At 38.5% G+C, this 14,266-nt stretch overlaps 1 protein-coding gene across 2 annotated transcripts in view; it reads right to left on the reverse strand.

The window, feature by feature from the left end:
- The window catches only part of PPP1R12A (protein phosphatase 1 regulatory subunit 12A), a 130,462-nt gene that overhangs the window by 64,560 nt on the left and 51,636 nt on the right, over positions 1–14,266 (reverse strand). For both annotated transcript variants that reach the window (XM_035544213.2, XM_035544214.2), the window contains exon 3: positions 1,812–1,930. In XM_035544213.2, the coding sequence (XP_035400106.1) occupies positions 1,812–1,930 (119 nt within the window). The remainder of the gene's footprint in view (positions 1–1,811; positions 1,931–14,266) is intronic.

Below are 14,266 nucleotides of genomic sequence, written 5' to 3' on the forward strand. Positions count from 1 at the left end.
TACAAATTAAATCATGGTAAAGCCTGAAGCAATTCTTGTTTACTATTACATTATGTAAATCTGTTTTAGAGATATAAAATCAATGCTATAAAAAAGTAACATAGGAAGAAGACTTTTAAGAGAGAGTAAGATGGCCAGAAGTAATGGAGATGCAGCTCCCTAGCACGCCCCTCACAAAGGCTCTGTCTTTACAGACTGCCATCTTCCTTCAGAGTATGATGTAAGTCAGGCTACACCATCCCTCTTCTTGTACTTACAGTTTTGGGATAGTAATGCATGCCTATCAGACTCAGGACGATGAGTCAATAACATCTGAATGTTCTCCCATCTGTGGACTGGGAAAACCTGAAACTTTCAAAAACCCTGGAAAAACCATTTGAAGATTGCAAAATGGGAAATAGCAATGTAAGGAGGTAAAAAGGATCAGAGAAAAATGAATCAGAGAAAAATTGATCAATATGTTTTTTTAGAGGCCAGTCCCTCTTGCAAAGATGTCACTGCTAGCATTGCCCCAGCCATTTTCTAGGAGTAAAGCGCACGTATTTAGGATATATGTTTTAAAATGATACTATCAAAATTTCACACAAATCACAGAATCACAGAATAGTCTAGGTTGGAAGAGACCTCCCAAGATCACCTAGTCCAACCTCTGTCCTAACACTAACAAGACCTCCACTAAACCATATCACTAAGGGCTACATCTAAACGTCTTTTAAAGACCTCCAGGGATGGTGACTCAACCACTTCCCTGGGCAGCCCATTCCAATGCCTAACAACCCTTTCAGTAAAGAAGTTCTTCCTAATATCCAACCTAAATCTCCCCTGGTGCAACTTTAGCCCATTCCCCCTCGTCCTGGTACCAGGCACGTGGGAGAATAGACCAACCCCTACCTCTCTACAGCCTCCTTTAAGGTACCTGTAGAGAGCGATGAGGTCGACCCTGAGCCTCCTCTTCTCCAGGCTGAACAATCCCAGCTCCCTCAGCCGCTCCTCATAAGACTTGTTCTCCAGACCCCACACCAGCTTCGTTGCCCTTCTCTGGACTCTCTCGAGCACCTCGATGTCCTTCTTGTAGCGAGGGGCCCAAAACTGAACACAGTACTCGATGTGATTTGATACCTTTCCATTAACTGTTACATGAATGCTCACCTGCATGGTGCTCTCAGGAGGGCACACAAATTACCAGATTGAGCTTAAAGTTTCCTGACTGGTTGTCAGGCCTAAAACAGTTTAAGATTCTTTATCCTAAGAAGTAGTTTCAGACATTTGGCATAGCAGAACGGTACTCGGAAGGTCAGAACTAGATGCAAAGCGTGGTTTATGTAACACGGTATAGTTGTTTACTCTTGTTTCAGTTATTCTAGGCTTTCAATGGAAAGGAGTTCCCTTTGGGCTGGATTCACTTCATGCTAACACTGACATCTGAGTCACCGTAAAAGTGCCTACTTCCCTCCCACGGTAATTTACTTCAATACAGATGTCTTGCTTCAGACACAGTTTAAAGCTGGGATACAGAAGTCTACATCCCAGATGGACTGTATACCATCCATACTATCTGAACACCAGTTAAATTCTGTTGAGGTGAGTGAATATAGGAATGCAACCAACACCTGGGTTCAGTACTTCCAAGTTCTTTCTTCTCAAAGGGCTGGGATGACTTAAAATGCCTGGAACACAGCTTCAGCACTGTACATTGTATTGACAACCCTCTTTAAAAAATAATTGAATTTAAAGTTGCTAATTTAACACGAGTTTTCAAAAGCATATTTAGTGTTCGATAAACAAAAACAGCCTTTCATATTCAAAATTACCTTGTCTATTTACTTCATTCTGAAGCAGCTCTTCCATTGCTTCTTCTTCAGCAATATCTAATGGAGTGTCTCCTTCACTATTTACAGCTCCTACATGTGCTCCTTGGCTAATTAAATACCTGCCAATAGAAAAAGAAAAACAAACTTTTTGGTAAACAAAAAGAGAAGGGGAACTTCAACATAATAAAGCTGATGCAAAAAATAGCAGCCACTAGGATATCACATGCAATGGATATATATATGTACACATACAATTAATAGAAGCAACCATATTTGGTATAAGCAAAAAAAAACCTCATGACTACCTACAATGCCTGAATACCTATATGTCTTTTTATCATACTACCCATTTACATGAATAGAACTTCAGTTTGGCACAAAGATTTCCAGTCATATTTAAATACACACTTGCATGAACTGAAAGAAGAAAATGGTTAGGTGATGAACAAAATCAAACAAACAAACAATGGCTGAAACACCAATACCCATGAGCTCCATGTATTAAGCCACTCTTCCTAGAACATCCATATTTAGTGGCACACCATCTTTCTATAATCATTCTTTCTATACCCATATATTACTTGAAATGATGACTCTCAGTCTCTAAGGCAGGTTCATAAAATTAATAAAACCAAAATCACCTCTGGTCCTAAGTATTCCCAAAGTTAGCTTTTGTTGGGGAAATGAGAGAGAGAGCAAGCAAGCAGTACTTTGCACTTTATTCAAGTTCCACATGTCTAACTGGTTTGTTATTTGAAGTACTACTATCTTAGGATGCAACAACCTGGACTCAGTGGAATTGATTTCTGAATTTCAGATTAAGTCAAATGGATGGATTCCAACAATAAATCAAGAAAGGATCAAGTTATTTCACAGTTTTAAACCATAAGCCTATGAAACTACTGAGGACCTACAGAATAAAATGTAGTCGGCTTCTAAGAAGAAATGAACAATACAGAACAGTCTTACACTTTCCAACCATAACATTTCTATTTCCCTAACAAACTAAACTGTTTGAGCCACAATAGCACTCAGCAAAAGCACGACATTACAAACACACCTTCTGTCTTGCAGAGCTTAATTTACACCTTCCATATATTTGAGGAAAAAAAATAAAAGGAAATACTCAGACCTGAAGAACTAGTTACCCACTTGGTAACAGGTATCAGAAATCAAAAGCGCTTTTTTAACCTCACTATGGTGGAATGTCAAATTATGCAGAAATCGATCACAAAATTAATCCACCACTCATACAAATACTTGAAAATATTTCTATTTAACCACTGTCAGTTACTAATGACAGATGCCAGACCTAGGATAATTTTTTCCTTATCTTTATTCAACAACTTGGCGCTTCAAGGATCCTCCTTCTCTTTTTTCTGATGTATGATTTTAACAGCACTTGTTATTAAACCTCTGCAATTAAGTCAAGAAAAGGTAATGACTGACAGGCCACAAAATGGAAATGAATTCCCAGAAGTGTAACTATATCTCCTGGGACACATACCATCGGTTGACACTACTAGCTTTGATGCTGGTATGTTGTGCTGTTTTTATTCTATTCCTCTTGAAAGAGCGTTGCTGTGACTCTTAACCTCTTTTGAGCTTAAAGAATTAACTTCTGCTTGAATGAAAAATTAATTCAAAGTAACTAATTTTCTCAACAATACTAGTTCCACTGTTTCAAGAGTTACACAGCATTTCAGGTTACATATCAGATAATTGCTATACAGGTTATTTGCTAAACAGGCAAAAACAACAGGGAAATGTAACTTTCTAGCAATGTCAAAACTTTGGACTCAAAAACAAAGTCAACCACCAACAAAAATATTGTTATTAAAAAAAATCCCAAGTCAGCATTCAGGTACTTTTCAATTTCTTTTTTCTAAAATAAACATAAAATTGGTTCTTATAAAAAGTGATTTTACCTGTTTCTACCTAATGCCTGCAGGGAAAAAATAAGCAACTTTTGTAAGGAAAATACGTACCTCACTGAAGTGGTTGTATTTTGTTCAACCTGTTCATTCAGTTCTAGACATATAGATAAAAGGATACAGTGCGTAAGATACAGGGCATAAGACTGCTCCTGATAAAAGGAACAGTGCATAAGAAAGTGTACGGAAATGAACAAAAGGCACTTCAGAAAGTTATTTAGCCATATGAACAACTTCATGGTTTTTACTTTAAAGTAAAATCCAAAAATAAAGCAGCTTACACACCAAAATGAGACCAGCCAAGTTGGAGGATCAGTAGGGCTGGAGAAGTGTGGTTACTGAGTTCCCCTTTGCATGTGCTTACAGGGTTTTGGTTTTACTAGGTCAGCAAAGGAAGAACCATTTGATGAAAAAATGAATTGGTGAACCTCCTCCAAATTCACATTCGAATTGAAGGGATGGAATAGGTAGGAGAAAGCTGACTTGCTGGTGAAGTGAGAACATCTCCGTGGTGATGGTCCTTTCTCAGCCTTCCCTTGGCCACTCCATCCAGGCATCCCCTCTGCTACCCGCACTGCAGGGATGAATAATGAAACAGGAACACCCAGTCTAAAAAAATATTCAAATGCCAACTCCTCTAAAGAAACCTTCTAAACCTGCTAATGAAAACAAATGTTTGTTCTGTTTTTCACGCCATTCAATAACAGATGTCCCTAACCTGAACAAGTTTATGCATTTGTTTATTTTCCTTTACAGTAATAATAGTTTCAGCAAAGCAATGACAAGGTTCAGATGGTACATGAAGTTACCCTGGTGCCTACAGGATGGTAGCTTTAATTAGGAAACCTGGCACTGTCATGGGAAGGGAGAACAATCATTTCAGATGTGTAGGTGGCCTGACTCTGCATCATGTACAGAGAGAGAACAGATCTGGTAAGAGAGATCAAGAGAACGATGCTCTGTGTTTTAAAGGCATAGCTGAGCAAAAGTCAGTACAAAAATAACCCTACAAATCAGAAGATCTATTTTTTAAATCACTTTCCAAATGAACTGTACTTCAAGTTAAATGTTAATTAATATTATGATTTTGAATATGGACATATTTGACATTTCAGTTATTCCGGTACCATATAACTGAAAATTTCAGATGCAACAGTGTATTATTTTGTGTAAGTAAGTATGCATATTAAAAAAGTTATCCACATTTCAAAATGAAAGCAAACAATTGCTTTTTAAAAACTTTATCAAATAGTTATTACTTTCAACTTGAAATTTCACCTTTCTAAAATAAGTAAGCAAAATATAACTTTAATTTCCTCAGCTGATATTTAATGATACATCTACATGGTATACAGTGAAAAAGAAACTGGAACAGTGCAATAAAAGTCTAAAACTGTGGCCTTTGATACCAAGTCCAGAAAGAGGTGCTTTATGCAAAGTAGAATGCAATGGAAAAGTTAAAAAAAATTCGACCTCCACAGTCACCCACTTACAAAACATTTTGGAATGGCACTTAAATTTGCGTCTTTTGTAATTTGTTTGTTGTGATATAGCTATGTTCAACAGACAGCTATAAAAGAATAATTCAGGAAAATATGACAATTTATATAATATTCTGGTAGGTGCTCATTCAAAATGTACGTAAATGAGAAGAGAACAGTAGTTTGATATATACCATGCTTATTTGGGGGGACAAAGCTTTCAAGTGTTGATATTCAAGCTAAAGCACTTACTTTAGATACTACTGTGGTCCAAGTATAAAGAATCACAAGTATCCTACAAATACCAGGGAATACAAGAGCAGGAAAACAAAATCGTCCCTGACACTTTTGCCCTGATGTTTCCATGACAAGCGTTATGCAGTCTGGGTAAGACTGGAAGAACAAGTTTGCTTTTGTGATAGCACTGCTTCAGGAAGGTGAAAATACTTCTATCTGAAATCTCTGTTTTAGGAATCATTGCTATATATTCCTCAATAACTATAAAAGTATAAGCTGAAGTTAATGGCCTTGAAAAAAAAAAATGAAGTGCTTATTTAAAATCATTATTATGTAACCCAGACTCTCTTCTATCACATTATGAAAACTACATTTAAACTTTTTTAATAAAGAGATGGGATCTCAGTATCCCTGAGACAATAAATAATAACCCTCTGAGATTACTGTATGAAAGCCAGTGAGTCCTTACCGAAACTAAGCTCAGTAACTGCAAGTTAAAAATTTTACCCTACAACTTGGCATACAGTCTGAATAAAAAATAAAAGGAATAATCGTCTTCAACTGATTCTTTCGGTTGAAAATTTATTAACAAAATGCATGTAGAGACACAAAGTAAGCTGAGAGGAAGATGCCTCTCTGAAGACAGTATACGCAAACTCAGGGATTTAGGAAGCATTTACTTCTGAATCTCAAACTTTGGATTTTCTAAACTTCTTCAGTTGCAACCAGCTTGCTATGCTCAGAAAACATTTTAATATTATTTACTTCGGCAAAAGAAAGGGGCATTCACTTACATTCAAACCTTGTCCCAGTTCACCATATCTGGAAACAAGTTTGCGAAGTAATTAGGGATATAATTAACTTTAAGTACTTGCTGAACCTGAAGGTCACAAAAACCATGGCAAGCAAGAGGCAGGGCAGAGACGTGGCTCCTGAATTGATTCAGTTCATTACAACTGCTTGCTGGACTCACCAGGAGCTCAGCAGCAGAAATGTGTGCTGCCTGCCGCTTCGTCAGACCACTGGACATGATCCTCTAACCCCCAAAAATGTGAAGAGAGGGACCCTCCTAAAACATTATATACTCTTATATTTGAAATAAGCATGTCTAGGTTGGCCTTGCAGGGAAACAAGATTTAATGTTAGCAGGGCACCAACCAACAGCACAACTGATCTCCCAAGAGCTTTTAACTTATTACCCATTTCAGATAAGCCCAGCTGTTTTTGTTTTGTTCTGTTTTCTTCTTTTCTTTTTAAATCCATAGGTGCTGGAGTTCAAATTAATTCCACAAGTGCCTTTTTTGAATGATAATGTGGAGCCAAAGATGGAAGAAGTGTCACCATGTTCACGGCAGCTGTGCAACCATGTGGAGACACAAATAAACCAAACATCTGCCCCACAGTTCACAGGAGGTAAAAACAAATTAAAAAGTTGCAAATCTTTGGAATATATATTTTAATTGCCTTCTTTTAGCACAGCTTACCAATTAATTTTGCTGTATTTTTTGAATAACGTCTTGAAAAACTTTTAAAAGTACATCTTTGTAAATCATTCAAATTACTAGTAAAAAGACATCAAAATCTGGCCAATCAGACCTTCAAACCACATCTAACAACTTAAAACTATAAAATTTTAATATTGCTCTTTATTTTTAAGTTAAAGTACACTAAAACTGTAACACCCGATCCTTTTGAGACCTTCTATTGGTTGCAGTGTCTGGGAACATTTCTTCACGTAACCACTACCAGAAGAGTTTCACTTCAAATTTAAATTCTTGCCAACACTGTTATTAACTCAGACCAAAGTGGAAATGCTACCTCAAGCTGCCTAGCCCTTCTCAAAACCATTTTTGGTTTGTTTAGCTTTTTGTTTTGTTAAATTTACAGAAAAAAAAAATATATATATACTTAAGCAAAGCAGTAACTACCTGTATACAACCTGGGTAACAAGATATCAAGAGATAAGATCACAGCCTCTATGTGATTCTTACACCGTTCAGGTGCACTGCTCAACATAATCGCTCAAAATAACAGAGTAAAGAAAGGCCTTTTTAAATTTAAAACCGAAACACAACTTAAATCATACAAAATTGAAGCAAATACCCAACGTGAGGCAAGTGCCTCACAGGTGTCACCTCGGATGGCCGAGTTCTCCTTGTCCCACGAGGTGATGGGTGAACCAGGCCAGACAGCAGGCCGCTCTGCACAGCCTGGGCCCCTTCACTCTTTCCAGTGTGAAAAAAAAACTACAATTAATTTCCCCTGTTCCCATCTCTATACAGATGAAACATTCCTGCAGTTGACTTTTCTCTCGAGATGTATTAATCTGATGTATTTAATATATCAGATGTATTAAAGAGGAAAACGAAGGCTCCATGTTAAATATCAGAACCAAAACTACACAAATTTCATTGGGCCAAGAATACTTTGTGCTGAATGATTTTAAGACTGATGTAGAAGAAATCAAGTGGCCTGAGAAACAAGTCAAATTCACAGGAAGTCTTACTCAGGAACTTTGCAAACTGCCATCTTACGCTGTCAGCCACCACTGTGCCTCAACCTGCTATCTCTAAGCATTCAGGATCAAGTTGAAGTGGACGTAAGGAGACAGGCTACTACAAAGCCATTTAAATTACAATTGAATCATAATAAAACTTGGGAATTTTTAAGGTTATGTTTGTTTGCAAATTCTAGAAGATTCTCAATCACATCTTTCTCATTTGGGAGAACAAAAGCTGCAGCACTTCCTGAAGAGGACTGTTCCCTCTAAGAGCACTATGGTCAGCTAGCAGCTACACAAAACACCAGGTTAAAGAAGGCCTGTTAGGATTATTTGGCAAAACAGGACAATTATTTCTCCTGAAATGCATGAGTGAAAGATTTTCAGACAGCTGATATATCAACCAGAGATCTCAGGTGAATTTATGATTTCTTCTTGCAAACTACAAGAATTGAGAATTTCAAATGGGTAGAAATATTTAAAAAAAAATGAATAAGAAATAATAGTTGAGAAACAGATGACCAAAATTATTTTAAGAAAATAGGAAGTGACAATTTCTTTTCAATTTTCACTAGTCAAATCCAAGTTTCAGAGTATGTTTTTTCTAAATTATGGACCGATTAGAAAAGATTTTTATATCCTTCACTATGCAAGAGACAGCAGCAAATCCAGCTTGTCTCGATTCTCCCTCTTGAAGCTGTTATGAAAGCATCTTGAACAGTCACACACCTTTGCTTCAAAATTACCAAATACTCCCAAAGCTAACCAAGTAGTAAAACACAGAGATGAGGAAAAAAAAATCCACTAAGCAAACAGCTCTTTCTATTGATTCTAAGTATATATATGTGCAAAAGGTATTTATGAAGACAGTACTCCAAAATGTACCAAAACAACACTGAGCTCTCTCTGTACATAGGTGGCTGTCCCTAGCCCCCACCGTAGCTTGCACACCCAAGGAAGCACAGTAACTAGAATCACATCTGTTTTCCTTTTTGGTATGCAGGAACATGGAAGAAACAGTGCAGATAACAGAATCTTGTTATTCTTAGTCCTCCTGAGTTCCAATAAACCTACGAAAAAAGCCAGCAATAAGCTCTAGAAATACTTGTACGTAGGTGGCTACCTAAACATTAACTGCACAAAGATGGAACAGTAAAAATTCCTACCCACAGCAAAAGAAAAGCAACTAAGCCTGCATATTTTACCGTATCCATAAAGAGGAAAGACATATGAGGGGTGGCAGAGCAGTGTTTAGGTGAAAGTAAACAGTAACTGAGACGATGGAAGTAGGAAACATGAAGAAAGCTATATAGGGAAACGTGCTAGAACATATTCCTCCCCCTCTAAAAAAAAAATAGGAGGCCAGTACTGCCAGGATGAATACAGTGCAAAAACTTGAGTAGAACAGAAAGAAAGTGAAACAAAAAGTATTTTTAAAGTGCATATTGAATGTTAATTTCATTATGCACTTTGTGAACAAGTCCCTCTTTATTTTCAAGTCTTTGAAAATTAAGCCACACTTTTTATGCTAGCTAGTGAAGGCATGCTGATTTTTCAAGCTCAAGCATATGAAATTTTATAGCAAATACTTTCAAAATTAACATGATTTTTTAAACAAAACAAAGCAAAAAAAATAATCATCCAAGTTTTAAGCTATCAGAACAACATGTTCTGGAGTCTAACATTCTCAAAAGATACTAGAAACGATGAAACATAATAACATCTGTCAACAAAAATACATGCGGTTTTTCAACCACAGATAACTGTTTTTTTTTCTCCAGAAATACTGTTTGTTATCTAAATTTAATTATTTTTCTTGCACTCTATTGTGCAAAAATGAAGGTTAAGTTTGACAAATATCTTGTTGTCCCTTCAAAAGAGTACAGTAACTTTAACTCACGATGCTCTCTGTGCTCAGGATGCTTTCCTTTGGTTAATTTGCAAACATTTATGGTGTTTTAAGGAAGTGTCACCAAGGTGAATATTTAGGACTGAGTTATACTGGTTAAAAAGAAGAGCCAACAACAGCATGGAGGCAGAAGAGGAGGAGGAAGAAGGAAATCTTGCTGCTGCCCACTCTCCTCAACTAACTGCTCACCAGAAAGAGGTCATCACACAGCTAGCGTGCATCATCCCTCTTGCCTTGTGCTAAAAGTAGCATTGCTGGATTTGACTACAGTAGCATCACAGATACTCATTTTTAACTGCTTCTTTTTATTATTGAAGAAATTATAAGGATAGACTTAAGCTGACAACCTTATTTTCCTCCAACAGTAATGTGTTGGCATTTACATCAAAGAAGTTTAAACCAAGACCAATTCTGAAAAACCCTTTTACTGCACTTAAACAGATATTTGCACAGATATAATCACTACGCCATAGAATTTATCTTGTTTATAATTATAATTTATAATTATTTTATGCAATAATATAGTGACCAAATCTCTGTACGGAGCAACATTACCTTCATCGTGCAGCTTTTAGCATCACCCAGAAGTACTAAATGCAGTCTGACCCCTCACTAAGTATCAGCAATCTGCAACACACAGCAGCTGTCCACCTGCCCAGTCTACTTTGAATTCCTTGAAAAAACATTTTCTCCAAAAGAAACTCTTATTCTTTATACAAATATTTGATGAGTGGTACCTCATCTGCAATTAAGAGGTGCTGATAATTATAATTCCCTTTTTATACTTTCATCCCGTCAGACCCGCTGTTTATAAACAAAATTGCATTTCTGTATCTTCATATATGAACTGTATCCAAGAAACTCCACTCTCACTAACGCACAGCAGCCTCATATCTCTACATACACCACACTGTATTTACACAGATTTCAAAAGAATTCAAGCAGCTTTTATCCTGCCCCAGTAAGGGATAAGAAGACTAGAAAAATACACACAGATTAAGATCACTTGCACTCAAATGACGTAGGTTAGAATATCCAACAAAAGGCACAGCTGTAAGAAAGGGTAAGTAAGTGCACAAATTGCGTTAGTGTCATTAGAAAGTGCACTGGATGCTGCAGATGAGGGTCAAACTCACAACAGAGAAAATATTAATCTAAAAGCTGAAAGAAAATGAGGTGCAAAAACTGACAACCTACACCACACCCATGTTTTCTCCGAGAAAACCACACTCAAACCAACACCTTTCCATATTTATCACTCAGCTGCTCACATTTAATTAACTTCAGAAGTCATAGGTAAGATATCTATTACAAATTGTTCTTGGGATACCAATAAAACCTATGCTGTGTGATAAACAAGTAAGATCTTTCCTATGCATATCACATCTCAAAGCAGGATGGTTTTTTAGATACCACCTGCCCTTTTAAATTCTTTTTCAGCCAAAAAATTAGGGTGCTCTGAGCTTTACACAGGGCATCAGTCCCTTGACTTTTCATTTGACCAAATGAACAGCTAAAGCATACTATAAGAAAAAAGATACCTTCTACAAAATCATATAACCTTGAAGAAGGTATTTCCAAACTTAAGAATCTTACATTTACTTTGAAAGAACAGAACTGGAACATACAATATTACCAAATACTTAGGGGCACAAGTGGAGATGCAGACAGTGAGCCAAGTTGAAGAAGGCAGCTCTAGAGCACACACTGTTTTTGTGCATCCTAGAGTGACGAGCGCTCCTAGACACCCTCAATTGAACAAACAGGTATCAAATCAGGCCCTATAATTTTTTCTAACCCATCAACCATATCTTAGCATGTATTTCTGCCAGCTGATTCTTATCCAAATTTAGATCACATCTACACAGTAGAAAAGATTAAACTCTACCACATAATGACATGATTATAGAAAAGAGATTTCACCTTCAACCTAAACAATTCAGTTGATGTTTCATTATTCCTAGGAGGTACATACATGCAGCAAAACCATGTAGAATATAGCAAACACTGCAACAATACATCTTCACAAAAGAAATGCCAATTAATTCTAGCTCAATTATCTTCTTCAAGTTTCTCCATTCTTTTTTTTTTACTGGAATTTAACTTTATCCTTGCAGAGGTCTAATAAAAGTTTGGAGGAGGAGCAACCTTTAAGTTCCTGACAAAGACTGAACATCATACTTTGATTTGGGAAAAAAAACAGGAGAGTACCACATTAGCATATTTTCTATCTCATCCCCAGAAGCCTGTCTTACTCTTCTGACCAATACACAGCCTTGCGATATCCTTAATCTTTTTTTCCAGTCTCTTCTTCCAGAAAGAAACAAGGCAGCAAATCGAAATGCATTAACTGAATTTATCTTTCAAAGCCTGCAGTGACCTTTTCACGTCTCTCAAAACAAACATCTACCAGTGTCAACTTGTAAGACGTCAGTCATTCTTTTAGAAAGTTGGTCTTCTTTGGCTGGGAATAAATTTTCTTCTGCTTTTATTTTGTGGTATGGTTAGTTTTACAACACATTTTTCTGAAGTCCTCTTCTAATTTCCTGAGTGAGCTGTATTAAGTTTCTTTGGTCCTTTTCCTTTTCATCATAGAATGATGGTTTTGGGTCGGAGGGGACCTTAAAGACCATCTAATTCCAACCCCCTGCCATGGGCAGGGATACCTCCCACCAGACCAGGTTGCCCAAAGCCCCATCCCATCCAGCCTGGCTTTGAACACCTCCAGGGATGGGGCATCCACAGCTTCTCTGGGCAGCCTGTGCCAGGGCCTCACCACCCTCACAGGAAAGAATTTCTTCCGAATATCTAATCAAAGCCTTTTAGCTTAAAACAGCTACCCCTTGCCCTATCACTACCCTCCCTGACAAAGAGTCCCCCCCCAGCTTTCCTGCAGGCCCCCTTTAGGTACAGGAAGGCCACTATAAGGTCTCCCTGGAGCCTTCTCTTCTCCAGGCTGAACAACCCCAACTCTCTCAGCTTTTCTTCATAGGAGAGGTGCTCCAGTCCCTTGATCATCTTTGTGGCCCTCCTCTGGACTCTCTCCAATACCTCCATGTCCTTCTTGTGCTGGGGGCCCCAGAGCTGAACGCAGGGCTCCAGGTGGGGTCTCACGAGAGCAGAGCAGAGGGGGACAATCCCCTCCCTCGCCCTGCTGCCCACGCTGCTTTTGGTGCAGCCCAGGACACAGGTGGCTTTCTGGGCTGCAAGCGCACATTGCTGGCTCATGTCGAGCTTCTCATCAACCAACACCCCCAGGTCCTTCTCCTCAGGGCTGCTCTCAATCCATTCTCCACCCAGCCTGTGTGTGTGCTTGGGATTGCCCTGGCACAGGCCCACCTCTCAGGCCTGCCCAGGTCCCTCTGGATGGCATCCCTTCCTTCCTGCGTGTCGACCGCACCACACAGCTTGGTGGCATTGACAAACCTGCTGAGGTGGCACCTGATCCCATTGACTGTGTCACTGACAAAGATGTTAAACAGCATTGGTCCTAACACAGAGCCCTGAGGAACACCACTTTTAATTCTACTCTTCCAGTTAGCCTTTCCTTGTGTTCTTCCAAATAGCATCTTGTATCTGTACAAAATCTTTCACTCACCATGTATCACCTCTATCACTCCAAACTCCGAATCAGTTTGCATGTGGTTTACATCAGACCACCAACTTCACGTTGGCACACACAAATCAAAACCTCCTATTACCCTCCAAAGATCCACTTATGGACATACCACTAGTAATATCACTTCATACTCTGTTAGTTAAGTCCGTAACTGAGAAGAAATCTAAGAGAGAGGGGAGCCATTCCCAAAAGTTTTTTGTCAGTCTGCTTTGCCTAAATAATATCCTCCTCCTCTAGGATTATAATGGGTTACAGTAAAGGAGTTTATATTAAAAACTTTCCCGTAAGTGATTGCTCCAGATGATCAAGTCAGCAAACCTTAGAGAGAAACAGATCAGAAACAACTGCTCTGAACACTATTTTGTGGCACCACCACTTTGGTATATTGCAGAAGAACATTCAACAGCACCAGCTGGTTCAGGCTTATGACATGGGGGAACAAGGAGAGGACTCCATCTCAGCACAGACAGTGTTCCGGAGGCAGGCTTCTGATCAGAGGTACAAACTATGTCTGAAAAGCAGCCCAGACTTTTTTTTTTTAATGCTCGCATATTTGTGCCAACTGCTGCTGGCAAGCCAGATCAGCTCACTGATCCAAAAGAGAATAAACCCTCCCAAACCCCCTCAAGGCTAGTCTTACACTAATAGTTACCACGCTGTTCGGTGATCATTAGACACTGCAAGAGGTGGGGTAAGAGTCCCGAGCCTGTGGAGGGGGGGAAAGCAAGGAGAGAAAGGAATGGCTGCCTATTTCTGCAGCAGCCTCAAGTTAGAT

The sequence above is a fragment of the Cygnus atratus genome, chromosome 1, assembly GCF_013377495.2.
Source record: "Cygnus atratus isolate AKBS03 ecotype Queensland, Australia chromosome 1, CAtr_DNAZoo_HiC_assembly, whole genome shotgun sequence".
NCBI lineage: Eukaryota > Metazoa > Chordata > Aves > Anseriformes > Anatidae > Cygnus > Cygnus atratus.